The sequence below is a fragment of the Rhinolophus hipposideros genome (genome assembly GCF_964194185.1).
Source record: "Rhinolophus hipposideros genome assembly, chromosome: 20".
Taxonomy (NCBI): Eukaryota; Metazoa; Chordata; class Mammalia; order Chiroptera; family Rhinolophidae; genus Rhinolophus; species Rhinolophus hipposideros.
In genome coordinates this window covers 19706243-19730587 of record NC_138066.1, presented here as the reverse complement: position 1 = coordinate 19730587, position 24345 = coordinate 19706243, and the positions used below count along the sequence as shown (strand labels likewise).

Below are 24345 nucleotides of genomic sequence, written 5' to 3'. Positions count from 1 at the left end.
CTTTACAACCCCATGACTACTTTGTAATTACCAATCTGTATTTCTTAATCCCTTCACCTTTTTCATTCTGCCTCCAACCCCCTCCCATCTATCACCCCAATAAATCTAGTACCCATCTCACACCACACATAGTTATTACGATATTATTGACTATATTCCTTATGCTATACCCTACATCCCCATGAGTACTTTGTAACAACCAATTTGTACTTCTTAATCCCTTCCTCTTTTACACCCATCCCCCCAAACCCCCGTCCTAACTAGCAACCATGAAAATGTTCTCTGTATCTATGAGTTTGTTTCTGTTTTGTTTGTTTGGCTTCTGTCCCCAGCACTGGAACCCTGAGCTAGGGAGCCTGGTGTGGGCCTGGGACCTGTAGTTCCTCTGGGGGAAACCTCTGCAGCCAAGATATCCCTTCCAAATTTTAACGGTCACACGTGACAGTGGGACCAGCCTGTTCCACATCTCTGTCCCTCCTACCAGTCTCCAGGTAGCTTCTGTATGTCCTCAGTTGTAGGACTTCAGTTAAGCTAGATGTCAGGCTACTCTCAGTGATGGTTGTTCTGCAACTTAGTTGTAATTTTGATGTGGTTGTGGGAGGAGGCACGCACAACAACTTTCACATGATGAGAAAGTTCGGGGCCCCAGGTGCCATGCTCCCCTTCTCTCCTCTAAGCTCCAATGAAATCAAATTAATGACATGGGTACACAAAGATCATAAGCCAAATAGCAAGTTTGTTCATCTACTCTGGTACATTCCAGCTCTCGAACCACAGGCTTTCCTATAATTTGTGTTGGAGAATTCAGATCAAGGCCAAGGGTATAAGTGGGACTCCCTAACTCATAAATCTAGATATTAGAACACATACCCAGAAGCTCCCCAAAGCTTGCCTGCAGAGGTGTGACCAGGCCTACCGAGGCAGCTCAGTCCCACTATACAGACAAGGAAGCAAGCCTTCTAGAACGTGGCCCTGAGCCTGAGCTAAATGTGCTCCACACCGAGACAGTAAGAGAAGGAGGGTTCTCCGGGGAAGGTGGAAAGTCAGAGAGGAAGTGGCTGACCTGGTTCCTGGTTCTAAGTCACAGCAGCCCTACACACTCCTAAAAGATGGTTCGGTGAATATCAACCTCTGTCCAGTCAGTCTAGACATTCCTCTTCCTGAGCAAGAGCGAAGAAGCATACAGAGAGATACTACACATGCGCTAACTCACCTCCCTCATGGGAAGAGAAAGTTTGAGTGGAATTTCTAAAGAAAGGTAAGAAAGAGGAGAAACGGTGCTTCTTGCCCAACAACATAGACCTCCTCATTTTAATCTTGGCTTAAGCAACAGGAAACCCTACCCCCGAACATGCATAATACACACACACACATACACACACACACACACACAGACACACACACCACCTAATGCAACCTGTGCAGAAAGCACAGGGTTGAAGTTGAGAGGAATGATGGAGTTTGGCCTCATAGCTGGACTTCTCATCCATTTGACTAAAGGCAAGTCTGAACCAGAAAACCATTGGAAAGAGACAGCATGCCTTGTATCCAGTGTACTAGGGACAATGCTGCTGAGTCTTGTTCCCAGAGACCCTGTGGCTGACACCTTAAAAATAAATAGAAACATGATGCATCTGCCATTCTGGGACGTTAACCCACCAGACCAGTGGATCGGGTCCTAGGCTGACTCCAAAAGAGGTTTGAGGTAAGTTAAGTTCCTGAGAGCAGGATCCAGAGCTCACCCGTACACTAGCAGACTGACAAGTGTCACTTGCAGGGTGGAGCACTGGGTGAGCAATGACCTGGGAATTCCTTGGCATGCATTCTCTTCCCAGTTCTTCCTTTGAGCTTGGACAGTCAGTGCCCCTTTTTAGGTCTCAGTTTCCTCCATGCTAAGTCTCGCTTTCCTGATTTCAAAACAGGAATAATAGTCATTACCCTTACGGATGTCCTGGGCATATTTTGAGGAGCCCATGGGCTCCAGCAAGGTGGGTGTCGGATGTGCTCTCCTGGGGAGAGGGCATGGGGGTACACGAAGTCCCATCAAGTCAGCAGGAAATTACCAGTCCAGCAACAACAATGATCAAGGCAAAGGAAGTCTGGCTCAGGTTCACCTTTCACAAACCAAATGGGGCTGGGTCATCTGGAAAGACAATCTGAGAAAACCTCTCATAGGAAAGAATAAAGCCAGAAGTGGAAAGGAGCAAAATTCCACTTGTAGAAGTGAATGATGAAGAGCAGAGAGAGAAATGATGAAGGTAATGGATTGGAACAGAAGTCACTAAAAACAAAAAATTCAAAGAACCAAGGTGAGAAGTCGGTATAAACAGGATTTTGGTAATCAGGAGAGAAGGACAGAGTAGCAGGCAAGAGTAGGAGGTAAGAGTAGGGGACATTCCTCAGAAACACAAGGAGATCAAAAGGCTACTGTGTGGCTGGAAGAAAAGAGACAGAGAAAGGTGGTGCCCAGTGCGAAAGTATCAACAACAGAGCAGTATTTAGAGTTCTGTTTCAGGAGCACAGGACGGCTCAGAGAGAGTAGGGGTCAGGCCGTGGAGGGAGAATGCAGTTTCTCAGCTAACATAATTCCACACCTGGCCAAGCTATAAAACCAAGAGAGTGCCCCCAGGGGCCTGAGGTCTGGCTATCGAGTTTTCTGAAGGACCTCAAGACTGAGCCGACCTTGGACTGCTGTCCCAGGGAAAGAAAGGACAGGGCTAGCCAAGGAAACAACAGTACATTTCGAAAGAGCAGTGGGCAGCTCTGACGAGCTGGAGCCCACTCCTGTGGCTACATCCCACCGCAAGTAACATCTCGCCTTCTGTGCTAAGGCTGGCAGGAGGGAGGCGCACGAGCAGGCAAGGCTGGGGGGCCACACTGGATGCTAGCGAACCATCCGGCCCTCCTAAGGGAAAGCACAGCGGGGCCAACACAGGACAGTGTGGGGGAGTCACCATGTTCAGATCCACAATAAGCTTAAGACCAGGAGAAATGTTGGCAGGAACTTTGGAGGTGACGAAAACGCCAAGCAAGTGGGGAAGTAGAAAGAAAGAACCTGGAGAGGAGAGTGTACATGGGGGCTGAGGTTCAGCTATCAGCCTTTGGAAACACAAGGTGGACCAAGTAAAGTGTGTCCCTCTCCAGCAGGAGTAGACGAGTAGGGCAAACGTGGACCGTCCTTTGAGTACTTGCTGCTGGAAGAGGAATCACTGAGCCTCATCAGTGCCTGTAGGGTACTTCAGAGTGTACACCCCTACAATTTTCTGAGCACCTACTGGGTGTAAGGCAGTGGGCTAGGCATTAGCTCCCTCGATTCACACAGATGCAGCCACACGTAATTGACAAGAACAGGAAGATTTAAGAATGGTTAGGCAGTTTGCCTCAGGTGACACAGTTAGTCCGTGGCAGAGCTGGGATTTGGATCCAGTTCCACCTAACCCCGAGGCCCAGGCTCAGAACTGCTCTTCTGTTCTTTAAAAAGACAAAAGGCCAGGCTACTTTAAGAGAGGTGTTCGTTTCTCCTGTCTTACTGGAAATGGAAGGATGTTGGTGCTCTGAGAAAAGGTTCTCTAGAATGGATGGGGTGGGGCCCTGAGTCCTCCGCTGAGCTGAATGAGGGGCTTTTCTTTCCCCTCCAGGACCCATGCTTACTTCTGCCTTCATATTCTATTAAAATTATTTGTGTACACATAAGCCTCCTTCATTCGACCAATGAATCAGTGGTTCTTATCCCTGGCTGCACATTAGAATCTTTTTTTAAAAACTAACAATGCCTGGGTTCCACCCAAGACCAAATAAATCAGAATCTCAAAAGCTAGGACTTCAGCGTTCTTCTTCTTCTTTTTTTTTTTTTAACTCCTCTGATGATGATTCAAATGTGCCATCAGGTTTGAGACCCACTGTTGCAGACTGTGGGTACGTCAAGGTCAGAACGAGGTCGTAGCTGTTGGGATCCCCAGAGCCCAGAAGTTTCTGGTTCATATTAGGTGCTTGACACATTTCCTGCGAGGATGAACACGGACAGCGGAAGGTGAAGATGGAGAATATAGAAAGGAAAATCAGGGAACTATCATGCTGAGGGGATGGGAGGAAGGCGTGATTTGAGACTGAGGAGAGACTCTCACAGCCGCCAGGGACCAAGGAAGAACCTGGATGAGTCTGCAGGATCGCGAGGTTGCCTTGCATAACAAATCTCTAGTTAAAGCTAATATGACGCTTCAATGCAGCACCTGCTGCCGAGAGAAATGAGGTGAAGAGGGGTCAAAAACGTGAGTGTTTGAATGTGCCGGAGCAATCAATGGCCTTTGGGGACCAGAACCCTCGGTGTTGATGAGAGAAGATGAAGAGGGCAAGTGCCAAAAAGGAAGAGAAAGAACAGAATTGTGATCCTGAGAATCACTGAAACGTGGGGGGGAAAAGATGACCAGGAAGATAAAATTCATGATTTAAAAATAAAATGGGAAAACAAGAGAAAGCAAGCTTAAGAATAAGAGTGGAGTGAATTCGTAAGTCATCCATATGCATGTTTGCTCAGAATGCTGCTGTTTTAGCAGTGGGGAAAAAGATTAGAGGTAAATAAAATATGCAAATGCATTTCATAATGAAAAAAAATCCTGTGATGAACAACTGAGATAATCATTGTGAAAATTCTCTGAAAAAATACAAAATGTTCTAGAAATGCGAGGTGGCATGATTATCATTCTAAGGTAGAAGTTGCCATGCATGCTAAGAAAATTAGCTCTTCAACTGTTCGTCATTGGCCCAAAGTAGCCTTAGTTTAGTTTCAGAAAGCCCTCAAAAGTTAGGCTCTCGAGGGCTGGGATGTGGAGGAGAGTAGTGCTTGCCTGGTATTTATACTAGGTACCCTGGGGCCATCTCAAGTTGGAAAAATTGGGTTTAAGTCTCTGGCTGCAATACAGAGAGCCAGAAAATAGAGAGGAATGATATAAAAGAGGCAAGTAGTTAAAAGGAGAGAAGGGAGATGTATCTAGCATTTGCTGACTGCCTACTACGTGCCAGGCACTGGACATAGGATATTTCATTTAACCATCCAAATAACTCTACGAGAGCCGTAGACTGGTCCAAGACCATATTAGATGATAGAGTTCCTTATGACCCTCTTGTATTTTCACTCCATACTCTTTGCCTAGCATCACACCCATAGCCATTACCGTAATAAAAATGAGCCATGAAAAATCTGCAGCCTAGTCTACTCTGAACTTCAACCATTAGATCTAACTCAACACAGATACTTCAAACGCACCTGAAACTCTTCAAGTCCCCAAACATCATCTTTTCTGGTGTTTCCTGCACCAGTGATCTCTATCCCTAAACTGTCATCTCCACATACGTACGCAAACCTGAAACCTAGAAGTCTTTCTTGACACCCCATTATCGTACATCACTGTACCATATCCAGCCTACCCCCAGTCTTATTTATTTTACTTTCTAAATATCTCTCAAAAGTATCCACTCTGCTAACTTTCCATCTCCCTCTCCCCACCCAGGCCAAGGGATTATCTTCCCTTGCCTAGACTTGTGCGGTAGCACTGGGTCTTCCCCATCTAGTCTGGGCCCCTCTGATTGGTTCTCCACATAGAAGCCAAAAGGATCTTTTCAAAATACAAATCTGATTGTGTCACTACCTCCAACCCACCAGTTTTAAATAAACCATTTGAATGGATTCAAATCATTCTTCAGCTCAAAGCCAAAGTCCTTAACACAGCCTACAAGGTTTGGCATGATTTGACCTCCTGTCTCATCATCACCTTCGTCCTCCTCCCTGTCTACTCTCCAGTCACACTGGCCTTCTCTCAGTTCCTGTCCTCCTGCCACAGGCCCTTTGCACGGACTTCCCCTTGTGTCCCCACTCCTGCACCTCTGCACTCCTACTTATCCTCCAGATAATAGACCCATTTTAATGGAAGTCTTCCTTGACATCTTGATAGACAAGTCCTCCTAATAACCTTACATAAGGTTCTATCTCTCTTCTTAAAATACTTTTAAAACTTCTTTTTAATTTAACACCTATTTAAACAATCATTTGCTTAATATCTGTCTTCCCTCACTAGTCTGTAATCCCATGAGAGCAGAAATTGTGTAGTTGATCTCTACCCTGTGTCCCCAGCATTTAGACAAGCCTGGCACAGAACCGATGTCCAATGGAAATAGCAGGGAAAAAAGGGAGGCAAGCAGGTGGGGAAGGAGAGGTTCAGGGAGTAGCAGAGTCAGGATCCAAACCCAGGTCTGTCTCCCTCCAAAGTCCAGGCTCTTCCCCAGAACCAAGGAAGAGAAGGAAAGAGAAAGATGAGAGAAGACCAGAGATAACGGTCCAGATGAAGAGAGGCTATTCTCTAAGAGACGGCAGACCGCTGCCATTGTCAGTGGGATTTTATTTTTGGTCTTTGTTTCTTGTTACTTCTGCTAGACTGTGCCTCTTCAAAGGAAACTCTATGCAGAGACCAGTTCCGTGAGATGCCAAGAATTATTTGGGCTATTTCTTCAATGGTTCACCATTGCTCTCAGAATAAAGGTCTTCACGTGATTTATGAGCCCTACTTGGCTTTCCTGATTCTCTTTCCAATCCTCTCTCCCATCACTGCTTCTTCTCACCTAAGATTCTAACCCAGCGTACTGAGCTCCTTCACATCCTACCTGGAGGTTGGGAGCTTCCCATGCCCCACACCCATGCACTGCCTCTCACTCTGTCGGCCGGACCACCTCCTACTAGTCCGTCAACACTCACCCTGCCTCTCCTGGTCTTCCTGTCCATCTCTTGGATCCCTAACTGTTTCCACCTTTAACCTTAGACTGGGTTTGGGGTGGATGAAGGAAGGTTTGATTTCTTCTACTCTGGTTGTGGCTGTTTGTGTGTGTTTTTTCTGCCACTGTATCTAACCTGTGACTATTATTATTACCCACCCACCCATGGCACTCTGCTGCTTCAAACATTTCCATGCTATTGGATCTCTGGACGAGAGAGGATTTTCTAAGCATAAAAGCAATGGAAGAAATCACTAAGAAAGAAAATCAATACATTTGACTACACCCAAATTAAAACTTCCAAATACCAGACACATTCGAAACAAAACTAAACAGCAAATGACAAGGCTGGAGAAAAAATACACAATAAATATAACAAAGGCTTGTTATCCTTAATATATAAAGAGCTCATATAAATCGATAAGAAGAATATTAAAATCCTAGGTTAAAAAAAAAGGGGAAAGAACATGAATAAGTACAAATTGCTAATAAACGTACAAAAACATGTTTAACTGCCCCAGTAATCAGGGGAACGCAAATTAACATAACGCCAAACCATTGTTCACCTAGACAATTGGGATCACCTGAAAAGCTGGGGAGGGTGCAGAGATCATTTGATAGTTTTCCAAGAAAAAGTAAGAGCCTTTTCAACTTTCAAGGGCTCCCTACCACCTGGAGGAAAGGTCGGGGGTCTCGGCCTGGCCTTCCTGTCCCTTCCATGCCTCTCCCACCCCATATCCACTCCCATGTGGACACTTGCAGCGGGAATTCCGTGAGCACAGTAAGGCACGTCACACTGCACAATGCCCTCCGGGAGCCTGTCTGCCTTCACCTCACCCTTTTCCTGTGCCACTCAGTCTTCTCCCGGCTCGCTCCTCCACCTCCTTGACATCACCACTCTCAGGAAACTCTACAGAGCTGGCTTGGATGCCTCTGCCCCCGAGTTCTCCATACACACAAATTCCCTTACTTAGCACTTACCACATTGTCTTGCAAATGACTCTTTATGGGTTTCTTTCCACCTCAGGTTCGAAGAAGCGCCTCAAGAGAGGCATTATAGTTTTATTCATTCCAATATCCCAGGGCTTAACCCAGTGTAGATATGCAACAGATGACTCTGGAACTAATCAATCATGTAATAAATTAATTATTCCATTTTCGCACCATAAATTTTTGCCACTATTCTGGTAAATGCACATTTTACTTAACATGGAACAAATGAAGGCAGTTTGGATGGAGAGAGAATACCTCACCCATGCCCCAACCCTCATTTTAGTGCCCATGGTCTAGCAATCTATGGGTTGTAACTGACTATTGACTATGAAATTAATTTATGGGTCAGGACCACTATTTTTTTAATGAAAAAATATTAGAACTAGAAGAGAATGAAATGACTCTCACACCTGTTGTTTCCTTCCCATTGTGGATTTCCCCACCCACCACCCGATGCTCTGATTCTTAGTAACTCCAGGAAAGCTGTTGATCTTTCTAGCTTTTGGTTTCCTTATGTGTAGAACGGGAGTGCCAAAAGTACAGGTGGAATGAAATAGAATGGACTCAGTCATGCCTCAAATCCTCAAAGCTCCGCTCATCAGCATGTCTGGTACAGAGACCCTGTGAGGCAGAAAAAGACCAGCACAGCCACGTGACTTCCCCCGGCTCTGTCTGTTCCGATGCCTAGCCCCTCTCTTCCTTCCCACCAGGTGCCCACCCTGACTTTCTACTGGGACTGAGTCCTGAGCCTCTCAGACTTAGGGAGGAAAGGTTCTCAGTGACAACGGGCAAATTTATGGATCCTGGAGCCTAACATCATAGGGTATGAAGTAGATGAGTCTCCAAATTGCATTTCTGACCAAGTCACTCCCCTGGTACAAGCCTTCCTATGATCCCCATTCTGCTCAGGATAAAGCTCCAACTCCCTCATATAACCTATGAGGTCCTCCGTGATCTGATGCCCTCCCAACCTGTCCAGCCCTCACACCCGACACTCCAGCCCTCTCCCGTCACCTGCATTTCTCAAAGGAGCCATGCTCTTTTAGCCCTTGACCTTTCCCATGTTGTCTGGTTTGCCCAGAACACCTCTCTGTCCCTCTTCAAGTCTCGACTCAGGCGTCAGCTTCTCCCAGGTGTCTTCCCTGACTACCTCGGACCACCCACTCCAGTCCTGCTCTGTCCCCAAGGCCCACCACTATGTACCCCCCTCACTGGGCTGGCCCCAGCTGCGGTTCAATCAGATGCTCACTTGTCTCTTTTGCTTGGTGAGGACAGGGCTTGTGCCTTTTGTTCCATATCCCCAGCACCTTGCACAACACTTCCCCCCAGAGTAAGCAAACAGTACATATTTGTGGAAGGGAGGGGTAGAGGGAGGGAGGGAGGAGTTGAGAAGGAGGGGAGAGGAGGGGAGAGGAGAGGAGAGGAGGATAGAGAAAGCGGAGGAAGTAGATGGGAATTCTCCACTTGACACTGGCCCCAAATGGTCAAAGTCACAAAGCAACTTCCGGGGCTCTGAACTGCAGGTCATTTTCTAACAATCAGGCTCACATGGGCCCCCAGTCTCTAAAGAGGAGCTCCTGGCGTGAGACAGGTTAGGGTACGCACCAGGATAAGCTGGATGCCAGGAACATGTGTTCCATCTGGGAGGTTTCACAAGCTGGTGGAGGCTCCCTGGGCCCTGCCCCGAAGGAATGTGGGCTGGAGCAGTCAGCCCAGAAAACACTGATAAGGGGCTAAGAGCTTTGATTGCCTTCTGTCCTGCACATACTTGGGGTGGCGCAGGGACAAGGCTGGACCAGTCTCCCTACTGCAGTGATTCCAGATGCTCGGCTACTCAGGTCCAAAGTTCATGACCAGAAGCCCCTGCATGGGCAGAGCCGCAGTAACTGAGGTGATACCACCTGGGTCAACTACATCAGGGCACGGGGGGCCTTGGGGAGAAAGGGGTAATGTTGGTGAATCAGTACCAGGCACATGATTTCACATACACCATTTCACTGGATTCACAAACCAACCCAATGAGGCAGTCGCCTTGATCTTACAGGTGAGAGAGCTAAGGACCTGAGAGGTTAAGTAATTTGTTCGAGCTCACACAGTAAACGACTGAGGCCACACTGGAACCTAATTCTGTCTGACTTCAAAGATCTTGCTCGTCTCACACTCAATTCCTATCCCTAATTCCTTCTTCATTCAGAATTGGAGTCTGATGCTCCTTCTCCAGGGTAGGAGGGGGTAAGGATCATGGAAGAAAAGATCTTTCACCATACACCCCGACACTAGTGACCTAGGGACAGAGGATATGTCCATCGCCTGGGAAGCCATTTCTGGCTGGGTCCTGGGTGCTTGCCAACCAACCCCTCCCAAGGGAGGAGGTAACTTCAGCCACCTCCCAAAGAGCCCAGAGGCGAAGGGTCGCCTCCTGTCAAAAGATGGTGCTTCCACTTCAACCATCAGCCACCAACACCAACCTTATCCAGAGACATCTCATTTGTCCTACCCTGGAGGAGAAGAAAAACTACACAGCAGCAGCAGCAGACATCCTGCCATCTAGCAGACACCTCCATGTCTTCGGCCAGCTGTCCTTGCAAGTCTAAGGGCAACATCTCAGGGCTTCAGGAAGCACGTGTGCCCGGACTTGCCAGGGCTCAGAGAAGGTCAGTGACAGTCACTTCAGGGAAAACGTCTCCACCCCCAACCCACCTGGGGGATGGTATCTGAGAGGTCAACTCAGGGTTGCTTCTCTGTGGTTTCGGGCTCTGGTCCAGATTAAAATGCAGGGGACTGTGTGGACATTTCCCACTCACAGCCGATCAACAGGACAGGAAAGTTAACTACCGAGCATATGTTAGGATTGATAGAAATGGACAATCCAACAAGGTGTCCCCTGTAATCAGGAATCCATCCTTCAGTCCACGAGAGTTGGGCTCCAGCTTCTCTCTCCTGATTTCATCTCCCCAGGGAGGAATTGGTGTCCATTGTACCGATTAGAAGCATCCCACTTCCCAGGAGAAAATAAAACATACCCAGTGACACATCTCAATGGAGAGCAAAGCCCCAATCTTAGACTTGGGAATATGGGTTCCTGGTTCACTAGATTCAGGCTGAGGGATTTCCTGACTAGAGTCAGGGCAGACAAAATGAAATGAGAACAGATACAGAGCTCCAAACATGCGTAACAATATCAGATATGAGCCAAGGCAGCCTCAAGTCAGGGCCCTCTCCCAAGATCAAAGTTGGCTCTGAGAACATGGGAAGAAGTGAAGTACTTCAGGCGTTCCTACATGTATGATGGAAATTATGCAATTTGGATGCGTGTCTGGATTATGCCATTGTGATTCTAGGTGCCACAAAGGTCTCAAGTCATAAAAATGCCTCTCATCTTTCAATATTTGCAAAACGAACCAATGTCGAAAGAAAGGGGAACACATCCTTCATGGGTGTCATTGCTGATGTGGAAAGTACTTTATGGTGGTATCTTCACCTCTGCCTGAACTCAGCGGTCTTTAACTATTTCCTTCTGAGTCATACGCACAAGGCATCCTCAGGAAACCTAGACTCTCTCTTCCATCCTCAGTTCTCAAACAAATACGTCCCACGTGCATTTGAATTTGACTCAATAACCACACACTTGAGAGAAACCTAAGTATACGTTTACTATCCACCTAGTGGTAGCTAGGTAAAATTGCAGGCATAACGATGAAAAGGGAATAATAAACTGCAGTGCCTACCTTCAAACCCATACCTGTGAAGGGGAGGAAGGGGGATTCAGATACCTCAGGGTCCAGGCAGATAATACAAATAAATGAAACAGGCCAAGTGAGAGCGTACAAGTCTTGTCAAAGGAGGCAATTCCTACTTAGTTCCCATTGATTGCCCTCTTTTGAAAATGCAGATCAGAGTTGCCTCACCTTCCGATTGTTTCAGAGAAGCCAGAAATTCTGATTGTAGTGTAAAACCTCCTGATTCTTAGATGGTGGCTCAATTTTCTTGAAAGCACTAGAGGAGCTAAATAAAGCTTACGGTCCACCAGTCTGCAAAGGTCTGCTGCACAGATGGTGAATGCCATCTCCCCTAACTGTGGTATTAGACTGCCACTCACCAGCCACCATTTGCAACTGCAACAGGGCCCATCGAATGACAGGGGTTCTCCTGCTTTAGTACGTACACACAGCTGGACTCCCGAACCATGGAGAACAACTAACTACAGGGAAAGGGGGAAGGCTCAGCTGAACCGCCCAGAGACAGCCACAGGCTGGCCCGTGAGGTCAGCTGCTGGTCGGCAAGCACTAAATGGCCGACTGCTCCTGCAGGAAACCTTCAGGGCCTGGGAGGCCTTTATCCGGCTCGGAAGCCAAGGCTGCTTCTCGAAGGACTTCCAAGTGCTCCTCAGCAGCTGACAGGGACTGGTCAATCCAATCCAGGCCCCCAGTCAGGTGGCAGGCATTCCTGGTCACCAGCACCAGATGACTGACAGCCAGGAGTAAGGCAGTTGTCCTAGAAAACAAAACAACAGGATCAGGTTTCCTAGGAAATAAGGGACTTGGTGCTAAAGTCCAAATGGATAGACTCTAGGCTAATATTCTCCACACTGGAGTCCCTTCCCTAGGAAGGTGGTGAGTGTGTAATTTAAAGATGGTTCCGTGCTCAAATAAATTTGGGAATGGCTTATTTAAACAAGGTTAACGGAAGCCCTTCTCAGAGCCTTTCATGTGCACGATAAAAAGCTCTAAGGAGAGAATATAATATGTGGTGTCTCGCTAGCTAATTTAAGACTGTGGAGCCCACTTTCTGCAGCACACCTATTAACATCTCTCAGAAGAGAGCTCTGTGGCACTGTTTGGATCTAATCAATTAGATGAGCACATCCAACTGCTACCCACTTAAACGTAGGATATACAGACCCCTACCTTGAGCATTCTTTATTGATTCTGAATCAATAAGGCCCCCAGCTGGTTTACCTTACTCCAAACGAAAAAATTGAATTGAAAACCCAAATGAGGAGGAGGGGTTTTTAAAATCAGCATGAAAAGATTCACTATAGAATAATACCTTTTACACAGTGAGTGTGCAGGATGCATTTGGGAATGTATTACAGACTTCTAACCCACGGACACAGCTGTGCAGCCACAGGAGTGGGGCAGAGAAACCCACTGAAGCACGGGACCCACTGCCTAGCTGGCAATCATCACACAACGGGTCTACAAAATAGTCAAATACATCCGAGAGGCAGGAAATCTGGTTTTTACACATGGGTTTACCTCCGGCACAGGAAAACTACAATTTCATAAAGGCTCTGCGTATTAGGGGAGGATCATAGTGAGCGGTTCCTGGGGATGTCCTGTGGAAGGTGAGCACAGCTATAGTTGACTTGTCACTTCCATTCTCATTGCTCTGCTCTCCAACTGCCCCCCTGACCCACTGGGTGGCTGCCAGCTAAGGCATGTCTGCTTCTGGGGTCCATGGAGCAGAGAGAGCAATGGAGGGGAGGGAAGGTGCAGATAGGACTTAGCGTGGCCAGATGTGTAATCCTAAAAATTCAAAATTTAAGCTAGCTCATCCTTCTCCTGGGTTTCAGGAATAAGACTGGCTGGCTTCTATCACGCAGCCAGGCTCGGCGCACTCGTTGGCTGACCATTCACACTGCAATGAAGGGTACTCAAGGCCTAAGATAGCCCAGGAATCCAGCAAAACAGCCCTCTCCTCAAAAACCCAAACAGCTGACCTCCTCACTGATCTGATCAAATGGTGAGCTTCCAGCTTGGAGAGAAGAAGGACCACACCACCCGCTCACCGTGCGTCCAGGAGTTTCGGGTCCAGCGGAGGGTACATGGATTTCACAACATCGTCCACTCTGAGGGGAGGCAAAGGGTTTTGAGTACGTTGCTCTCCTTCTCTCCTTCACTCCTTTCTTCCTTTCCACCTTTTTTTTTAGCCCAACTCTTCTCTTTTGATGTTCAAGCCCTAGTCTCTAGTGGTTCTTTCTCTAACTGCTTTCACATTTCCAACAAAGACTTAGAAAGACTTAGGTTCCGTGTAGGGACTATTTTGTTTTCTGGTTTGGTTCTAGCTCCAATAGTTTAAAAAGTACACATTCAAACATCTGAGATGACGTTTCAGATATACTACTGAAGTAAAAAGGCAAACTGCTAAACAATAGATAAAGTTTGATCCATTCCGTTTGCGTAAAAATAAACAAAAGCTATGAAATGCAGTGGGGAGAAGTCTGGGGGAATACTCACTATTCAATAGTGGTTACCTACAGGAATTGGGAGGGAGTGGAAAGAGGGGGCTCCTTCTTTCCAGACAATCGGTTTCTGCAATTTTTTAATTTTTACAAGTATTTATTATTTTTGTGTTTAAAAAGAAATGGTTAAAGGTAATTATATAGAACATTTTAAAAAACCCTGCAAATTTGAGTTCAAACTACTCCACTGTATTTCTTTTAACACATAGTGTAGTTTGTGGTTGTTTTTTTTTTTTTAATCTAGTTCAGAAAGGAGCAACTATTCATTCTGATTTGCATGATACAAGGTCTTGCTCCAAACTTTTGCTCTTGGACCACTTGATAATCAGGAATCAAAAATAATGATGTCGTGTTTGATTTTTCAATGCACTTGGACATAGGTATCCTTAAATGTTCTTGTCTCAGGGATGAGGGGCTGGAGAGGAAATCCAGAGAAACGGTCACTCTCAGCCTGTCTTAGCTGGACCCTTTCTCATAGTGCCCTGGAGCTGAAGCCACTCTCCTTGAAACTAATATGATATCAACACACTCTGTGGAATAAATGGAGCAAGAAAAACAATAGGGACAAAAATGGCCAGAAGGAAAAAGAAGTGTAAGAGCAAAAGGACAAAGCAAGGACCTGGAGTGAATTGCAAGTGTGTCAGGGAACGTGGTGGAAGTAGTCCGAGGTACGCTGTAGGCTGGGCCAGCGAGCACCAGGTCAGGCCCGCCCGCTGGACAACGCCACCCCCTCACTCTAGCACCCCTGCTAATCCTGCTCACCCAGGACTTCACTGGGCCTCAGGAATGTCAGTCTCTTTCCTCCTCTGACCCCTCCCGGCAATGCTGCCTTATAACCTGGTATCACAGGAATTTGTGTGCCCCCCTGGGGGCCACAGGAAGTCACAGGAAGCATGATGAAGGGCCAACAGGTATGAGCAAAGCAGACAGAGTCTCTGCCAATAAGGAGTGCCAGAGGAAGGTCTGGTGCTTGTCCAGAGCCTGGGTTGGAGGGTCTGTCAGGCCAGAGGCCGACCTAGGCTGACAGAAGTCATGCAGCTACACCCACCTGGGGACAGCGCCAGAGAAAGTCAAGAACTGTTCTGGGCTGAGCTTCTCCCACTTTCTAAGCTCACTTTCCTCCCTGGACAGAGTTCCAGTGCACCAACTCTTTCAAATTTCCTCTGAGGGCTGGTTCCTCATGAGTTACCTGAGACTACGACAACCAGGAAAGTGAAGGCTCCTGGATCTCAAAGGGGGTGCCACCATTCACCCCAGAGATATGGAGGCACCCTCGCAGCAGTAAGGCCCTGGGGCTGATTAAAAAAACATCCTGGACTGGGACACCCCACTCAGGCACATCACATACCAGCCACCAGATGGCAGCACACACTTAGCACAGCCTTTCTCTCTAAGAAAAGGGCTTTATTTTTCTTCACCAAATTTAGCCCACGAGGGGGTGTAGCTGTTGACCAATCTGCTGGTTGCCTCCCACATGGGATTTTGCAGATGCCTGGAATTTGGGAGATCTGAATGATGTATGGCTTCCCCCACCCCCCAAACACAGACACACACACACACACACACACACACACACGCACACAGACACACACACACGCACACACACACGCACACACACACACACTCCCCTAGTCCTGGAGGCTGCTCGCTGGGCCAAGGATGGGGCAGTGGGTGACAGTCGCTCCCAAACTAGTCTCCAATACAGAAGTGGGTGGGGGACAGGACATGGCCAGGAGGTCATTGCAGATGAGGGTGTGGGCACCAGTAGGAAATATGCTTCCTGGCCCAGAGCCTGGGAGAAAGGAGTGGCAAAAGGAAGGAAAGCAGCCCCAGCTGGTATGGGACTGAGCAAGAGGGAGCAGCTGCAGTGGGATCTGTGGAATGGAAGAGTCAGCACTAGTCATGCTGGAATTTCCCAAAACATTTACTGGAGGGGGGATGCTAGAGATGGGGGCAACTGTGTAAGAACATCTTAGTTTGAGAGTCTCCCAATTGCTAAACCCTCCTGAATGCTCTGTAAGTGTTTAGGACATAAATCACTGAAGTTGCCTGTGTAGTTTCTTAGAAGAGCCTGGCCCTGCCCTCCACCTCATCTTCTGGCCCTCCCTTCCCCCACAGAGTATGGGAACCTCATGGCCCTCCCTGCTCACCTAGGGCTGATCCGCTTGGCCACCACGATGATGTCACTGACACTGGCTGAAGTCTTCATCTTGGCCCCTGAGCCCATTGTCATGGCAACAAGTTTTTCTGTCAGAGTGTGACAGATCTAAGGCAATAGGGAGGAGAGAGATGATGAGAGGTGACCTAGCTCCCCCAAGGGCTTCTGCCACCCCCCAAAAGACAAATGTGACCCCCACCTTGGGTCCTATCTCACAGCTAGGCTCCCTACCCTAATGGATAAATTGAATTGAAAACTACAGAGATGAGAGGAAATGACGTGGAAGAGGCAAAAGCTGAGAACATATCTGGGTGAGGGGGGAGAAGTAGGAGCCTCAGATCAGGGGCAGGGTTGTGGCTCAGAGAAGTCTAAGCTAAAATAGTCTGACTAGGAAAAATCATGTGCTCTAATTTCACCATCTTGCTTACGGGAAAAAACATTTTTCTTTCTATTTCTTCCCCTGTTGGTTTAGTCTTCCATCTCCAACGGGTACCCTCAAAAACATGGCTGGACAAAGGATAACTGTTCCCTTTAAGCACATCCTCCAAAAGTGGCACTATTTCAATAACTTTCTAGGGTAATGTATTAGCATATTTGTCAAGATGATGATGAAACAGATTTGGGGAGGAAAAAACGTAAAAGGCAAGGCTAAGACATGTGGCCTTTCTCATTATCCACCCCCAGTGCTGACCACCCCCAAAGCTGTGTTCCCCTCTCCCGCACCTCTCGTATTAGAACCTGGATGTGCTTCTGTCCCTGGCAAAGAAGGTCCATTACCTGCTTTCTACTTAGGGATGGAAAAGAGAAGGCAGAAAGAAACCCAAGAGCCCAACTAGGAGAGAGCCCAGTTTCCTCCCTAGGAGCCCCCACCACAGGGACTCAAGGGCAGGTGGCCAAGCAGAAGAGTCTTAGGTCTTGATAGGAAGGTAAGAGCCTCTCCTTTGAGCTGAGATCCCCAGGATGGACCACTGATTCCAATCCAATAAGATTCTTTCCAGCTGATTTCATCCCCTACCTCAGATGCCACTTCTCTTCCTTCTCTAACAGGCAAGGGCAGGGGGAAAAACCCAGTGCCAGGATACATCCTGGCAGGGAGGAGGGAGATGTAATAAGCCGTTATTGCTCTAGACAGTATACCTGTCTCTATCTACAACCATGTCTATCCCCAAAGAGGTTCTTAGAATAAGGTAATAAGCCTGGACTCTGTGACAATGATTTCCTACCAGGCATTTCTTTGTCCCCTGAGAGGAAGCTAAAGAAAAGGTGGGATGAAAGACTTTGGAATATCTTGTACTGAATAACACCGAAGAAAAGATAAAGCTGTCTTTTTTTGAATTCTTGAATAATTACTAGGCAAAGAGATAAAGGTGTGGTTTCCTAGGTTACTGAAATGAAGAAACCAATAATATTTGCAATTGGCCAAATATTTCAATATTACTATATAATTCTATTAGGTAGAATAGTATCCAGCAAGAATTGAAAAAAAATATTGCTGAAACTATAAGAATTACCCAAAATGCAAATTGGATGCAATTTTCCACCTAGTCCTAGAAGCTGCAGGCGTTAAAAGAAAAAGAAAAAATTTGTCTTCAAGTTAAAGTACTCACGGTTTGGATTTTTTAACACTGATTGTCCCATTTGGCTGACTATCGTTGCAGCCAAAGAGGGTTAGGGAAAGACTTTTTAGTAATTGGAGAAGTCCAGATACAGCACCCAACTAGCTGTAGGGGGCTGAGCTTTCTGTTAATAAAAGAAAGTGCCCAGGGAGGAGGTAGGAAGCCCCATGTCCCCCTCAGCAGCTACAGTCTCTTCAAAGGCTGAAATAAAGCCTTTTTGAAAGGGCCTTGAGAATTCTGAAGTATAACAGACCATCCAGGTAGGGAGTGGAGGTAAACAGAAGAAACTCAAAGTTTCAGGCACGTTTAAAAAAAGGCCTCTTGCAAGGGTTCCGTGCCCTTCCTAAGACCCCTTTCTCCTCTTAACAGCCCATGCACAGGGGTGCTTTGGTGACCACCCCCATTTTATCTTGGGGACATCAAAGAGTATTACCTTCAAGATGGCTATGCAGTGGGACATGAGACCCCTGGGGAGACAACAAGAATTTGTCAATGCTTATTTTTACAGGCCCACCTCCCTCCAGCCGCCACCTCCACTCCTCATCCAGCCCCGACACACCTGGACACCGCCCGAGAGCAGGAATGCCTCAGTGGTAAAATGAACAAGTCTCCTTTTAGAAGATGCTCAATGAGGAAGCATCTTCTTTCCTTTCCTTTCCCCTCCCTGTCCCCACCCAATCGACTCTTCCAGTTAGCGGTGCTCTCCACAGATCAAGTCATGCTCTGAGCTTCTGATACCATGCCTTCCGTCCTGTGCAGTCTTCCTTTTATGCTCAGCTTGGTGAACTCCTCATGTTTCAAGACCCAACTCAAAAGGCACCTGCTCCGTGATATCCTTCCTGAAAGTCACCCCCACCTCCCCACCCTAGGCACTTCTAGACATTGCATCTTCCGAGGGCCCACTGCACTGTGCACAAAGACCCCATACTGTTTCTGAGAGGACCGCATTTAGTCAAATTCTGTCCCCACCACCAGTTTCCTTTCTGCAGTGCCTGGCCTAATGCCCTGCACACGATGCCCCGGGAATATCCGCCTGGTGAACGTACAACTCGATGCTGAGGGAATGGAATGGCATATGCTTCTCCATATGCAGATGCTCCTGGGAGGTCCCTGAGGGTACTGAAGACAGAGGCACCATCTCTGGAGCCTGAGGGACAAATTCATGGGCACCCCAAAGATAACTCAGCACAGCACAGTGACTTAGAACAACTTTTGGACACATCTATGGGCCTTAGCCTCCGGGTCTACAAAAGTGGGGCCCGGGACACAGACGGTCATGTCATTTTCTGCTCTCTTCCTTCGGGAGGCAGGGGAAAGAGCAGAAAGCGACACCGTGCTGGTGGATACCCAGTCAAGTGCTCTGGCAAAAGAAGCCCGAAAAGGCACCAGAAGCCCTGTTTGCCCACCCCAGGGGGCTGCAGGAAAGCAAACGTCCCCAAAGCCTTACGAGGCGTCTTCAATCCAGTCTTCATTCTCCAGAATGGCCTCGATGTGGGGGTTGGTGATGACAACATCATCCAGTTCTAACTCAGAGGGCTCAGACTGGGTCTCCATGGCTCCGATGAGGTCCACGATGGGCCTGGAAGGAAAAGCCCAGGGAAGTGGTTTCACAATAGATGACTGCTGCTGACCCTCTCCTCATGGAGACCCACATACCCCCCAAAAGGATGAAGGCAGTGAATAAGTTCAAGCAGGGACCACTCATCCTGGATCCCAACCTAACCCTGTAGGTACGAGCAGGGCACATGGCTAGACAGTGAGTCGAGGAAGCAGGCGGGAGCACTAAAACAAAAGAGAAGTGACACAGAATGAGATGAGCCACTGACAAGAGTAGGGCTGCAACCACAATAATTACAAAGATGTGTTAGACAGAGCTGCTCCTTCAGGACAAATAATATCCTCCTGGAACTCATTTTCCCTTCAAGCCTTCCTTTTACAGAGAATCTGAAGTTCCTATTACCCAAATCTACCTGTACCCCCAACTCAGCCTGTAGAATCACTCTTGGGAACCACCTTAATTCACTCATAACCCCAACCTCTCCTAGTTATACTGGAGAAGTGTGAGAGTCACACCCCCTGCTACTTTACAACAGGAGGCGGCCATAGCACGTTTTTCAATAGTGGAGCTTTTCTGAGCCAGAAAAATGGGCCTTTACTAATTATCAACCACTCGCTCACAGAGATGCTGATAAGATTCAGACAGAAGGGTAAAAGAAATGAAGGATTAGAGGCCCTGGTCCCTTAAAGGGGGACTGTCAACGAAAACATCCCTAAACTGAAAATAGAATCTTGCTTACAAACTATATTTCCCATGAAGTGCATCATGGGGAAGAGACAGCCCTGTGTTGGGCTTTCATGACACCGCGTGTCTGTTGCTTAGATGTGTGGCTGGAGTGTGAGCAGCGGATTTCTGTTCCTATGAGTGTTTTGGTTGGAAAGGGATTTGGTTCGTCCAAATGCTAAATGAGATAGACGGTTTGGGAGGGACGGCTACCCCTTTCTGCTCGGGGAACACATTTGTTCACTTTCTCATTAGTTCAGAGTTAGAGGCAGCTCAGGATGTTGGGGGGGATGGGCTTCAGGAACATTCTTAAGTTCTGAGGTCTTCATTGGGAAGGACAGGCTTCAGGTACCATTTTAGAGACAAAAAGCTGCGCCCGAGTTGCCCAGCACCACACTTCTTTGTCTTTTGTTGGAGGCCCTCCTTCCCATCTCCGGGCCCACTCACTTGGAATCATAGCGCTGCAGCAGGTCTCGAGGCCGGCAGTAGCGCTGCCTGCAAACCACAACCAAGGCTGCAAACGAGGCCAGAAAGATAGTGGCGAGCACGCCGATGGCAACAATCACCACGGTCTCCATGCTTCTGGTGGCTCCCTCGGTCCCGGTCACATCCCCAGCGTGGGCTGAAGATTGAAAGACACAAGAGCAGAGCGAGCCAGGTTTAGAAGCAACAAAAGAGAGGGGAGCAATGGGGCCTTACCTGCTGCGGGGAGAAAGGGGAAAGGGGGTTGGGAGCGGGGAATTAGGTTGCCCCAAATCACCTGCAGAGACCCAAAGGCCTAGACAGAATCGAGAAGCATCTTATGGCATCCCCAAAGTTATCTTTTCCTTTACTAAAATAGTTTGCTCCTCAGTTGGACCAAGGTAGACTTTTGTCCTGGGACAAAAAGAATCATTTTCACTAGGACTGTTGTCTTCACATCTACACCAAGGGCATGAAAGGATACAGATCTCAGAAGGACCAGGGCGGGATTGTAGCCACTGAGCGTCTCCTCCGTGCCAGTCACTTTGTGCGTTAACTCGTCGAACCGGCAACCTTGCGGTTGAGAGGATGCGCTCCAACCAACTGAGCCATCCGGGAGCTCAGCGGCAGCTCAGCTCAAAGTGCCGTGTTCAATCTTAGTTGCAGGGGGAGGAGCCCACCATCCCTTGCGGGACTCGAGGAGTCAAACTGGCAACCTTGTGGTTGAGAGCCCACTGGCCCATGTGGGAATCGAACCGGCAGCCTTCGGAGTTAGGAGCATGGAGCTCCAACCGCCTGAGCCACGGGGCCAGCCTAGTATCCCATCTTACAGTTCAGAAAACAGGTGCGGGGAGGGTAAGTAATTTATCCAAGTTTATGTAGTCAGGAAGCAGAAAGCCAGTCACTGAAACTGAGACGGACATTCACCTCCCTTTTCCTTTCTTAGGAGAAAAGAGAACTCTAAAAATTCTGGGGATCATTGTGTCAGTTTCCGTGTTGGAAGCTTACAACTGGTTATTTCAGTGTCTGTTGCCTGTTTTCATTCAGGAGGTTCTTTCACACCTATTTTAAATTCATAGGGCTGGGTGAAAAGGTGAAGGTATTAAGAAGTACAAGATGATAGCTACAAAATAATCACAGGGATGTCAAGTACAGCATAGAGAATATTGTCAATAATACGGTAATAACTATGGATGGTACCAGGTAGATACTAGACTAGTCAGGGGATCACTTCATAAATTATATAAAGGTCTAACCACCATGCTGTATACCTGAAACAAATATAAAATAATATTGAGTGTCAACTGAAGTTGACAAATAAAAAAAATAAAATGTCATTTTTAATGGTAAAATAAATAAATAAGAAAGAAAGCCGGAGACACAAGGGCATCTCAGAGAAGTATGTATTCACAATGTTGTTTCACTGCAGGTGTCCCATTGGTGTCCCTTTGAGGAAGTCTCCTCCCCTCTCTGGGCTTTAATTTCTCCATCTACAAAAAAAGGGTGTGCCCCCCCCCCCAAGTCACCTACCTGAAGAGAATTAAAATGTATTTTATGTCAGGACCCAAATTTGCCTTTTCCTTTATTACAGGAATGACCACAGCTCAGTGTATCTCCTTTATTTGTATTTAATTCTATGTTCCACGTCTTAGAGAGTCCAAATCCTCCCAGTGTCCATCAACAAGTAATTACTTATCATCTACTATGCACCAAAAACCAGGATGGATTCTGGAGATCGGAGATAATTAAGATACGGGCCCCAGACCTTGAGGAGCTGGGGAAAAGGTAGATACACAGACAGCTGTTTGCTGTTGGTCTGCTTGTCTACCTCTTCCCCAGCTCCTCAACTCCAGGTGTCTATGCCACATGCAGAGGTACACAGAAAGGAGAATACTGAGCTTGCATGGCATTTTCTGGGAAAGCATTCTTCATGGGGCAGATGCTTGAGCTGGGTTTTGAAGGATGAGTAGGAGTTTGTCAAGTGGACAACGTGGGGACTTGGCTGGCTCATAGAGCCAAGGAGGCCTTTCTCAGAGGTCACACACAGCTGGTGTCCCACGTGAAACTCACTTGCCCACAAGGGGGAGCAGGCTGGGGTGTCTTTCATCTCTGTATCTCTGTGTAGGGGGCAGGGCGAGTTCTCAGGGTCTGCCTCAGCTTCCCTAGTTGTGTGCTTATACTGGCCCTCCTAAAGGGCTGTCTCCTTTAGCCCTTTTTCTTTCGTCCTCCCACTTCTGTCTCTCATTTCCCCCCACCTCTCTTCCCCCTCCCTAGGTCTCTCCCCTTCTCAGTATTCCCTCTCTCCTCCCCCATCCCATGGCCTCCAAGACCACCGCTTTGTTTCCTCTCCCTATTCGTCTGAGTGTGTTTCTCTGAGTGTGTATGGGCTTTCTCTAAGTTTTTGCTGTCTTTCTCCGTAATCTGTCTGTAGGCTGTGTTTCTTTCTGTTTTTTCCTTTCTGTATGTTCTCTGTGTGTTTCAAGATGAGTCTCTTTCTGTGTGTGTCTTTGTATAAGTTTGGGTCGGTCTCTCTCGGTCTCTGTCCGTCTCTTTCCCTCTCTCCCTCCCATCCGCAAGGATAAAACAGACCCAAGCCTACCTCCTTCCCCCTGCCGGGCCACCCAGAATACCCACCCCAACACCCAGGACCGAGGGAGGGTCCCCCATCGCCCCCGTGCGCGCCGCTCCAACTGTCCCCAACTTGTGGGTGCCAGGGCTGCGCCTGCTCTGGTACCACGGCCCCAGCAAAGCCACGGCGGGGCCGGGGCCCCCTCCCCTTAGGCGGCTGCGGAGCTGGCGCCCCGACCCCCCACCCCCACCCCTGCCCGCCCGGCCCGGCGCGTCCCCTCCCCATGGGGCTGCGCTGCGGGGCTCGCCTGGGGCCCCTCTCTCGCAGCTCCGAGGCGGCGGGGCTCACCCACCTCAGGCTGCGGCTGCAGGACGCATTCCGGGGTGCTCCCGCGGCCGGCCCCCCGCCGCTGGCAAAGTCCGGGAGCGGGACTCTCGGGCGGCCCCGGGGAGCGGGGCATGCTGGGAAGGAGCGGGGCTGGCCAAAGGAATCAGATAAGTCCCCCGGCGCGGCCACAGCCCTGGCGGTGGGGCGGGTGGGGGAGACGCCCGCCGAGCATCCAAATCCCCAGCTGCCAGGCGCCGCCGTCCCCGCCAGGCCCGCAGGCGAGCCGGGGGTGGGGGCCGCGGGAGCTCTGGGCAGCTGGGAGGCAGTCCCTCCGGACCCCACAGGCGGTCCTCGCGCCCGCCCCCGCGGAGGCCAGCCCCGGCCGGCGGAGCGGAGGGAGGTGCGAAGGGTCCCTGCCGTTCCCCAGCCCCCACCCATGCGGGCCATCCCGTGGGGGGCGCGGAGCCTGAGCAGTTTCCAGGGTGTGACTGGTCCTTGAGCGTGCTGTTCTGCTACACACTGTGCGGTTTAAATCCTGGCTCTGCCACTCGCTACTTGTGGGCAACTTATTTCACTGCTCTGGGCCTTGGTTTCTTAATCTGTAAAATGAGGCTACTACTCTGAGCATCCTCGGAGTTAATAGAAGGGTCAAATGGCATGCTGCAGGCAGTGCATTTCCCAGTGTCTGGCCCAGGGTGGATGCGGATCAGTGATAGCTCTTACCATAGTCTTAACCCTGCTGGGCAGACAGGCCCACCCCTAGTAACTGCCCAGCCAGGGGCCAGAGTAGAAATGCACGTCTTTGGCCGACAGTCCTACCCTCTCTGTTCACACTTGACTCCCTGCCATACCAAAGGGGGACTCTTGTGCATTCATGGGGACACAGCCATCCCTAAAGATGCCCATGCCAGGCTGTGCTGGCTGACTTGGAAG

The 24345-nt window shown here is 48.6% G+C and overlaps 1 protein-coding gene across 1 annotated transcript; it reads right to left on the bottom strand.

Moving 5' to 3' along the window:
• Positions 1-7124: 7124 nt before the first annotated feature.
• Positions 7125-23686, bottom strand: TMEM98 (transmembrane protein 98). The gene is made up of 7 exons (XM_081027843.1): positions 23438-23686; positions 20502-20676; positions 19221-19352; positions 18207-18240; positions 16150-16265; positions 13547-13606; positions 7125-12249 (listed from the first exon to the last, which is right to left on the bottom strand). The coding sequence occupies exons 2-7, from the start codon at positions 20630-20632 to the stop codon at positions 12042-12044; spliced, it is 681 nt and encodes a 226-aa protein (XP_080883969.1). The 5' UTR covers positions 20633-20676; positions 23438-23686; the 3' UTR covers positions 7125-12041.
• Positions 23687-24345: the final 659 nt, after the last annotated feature.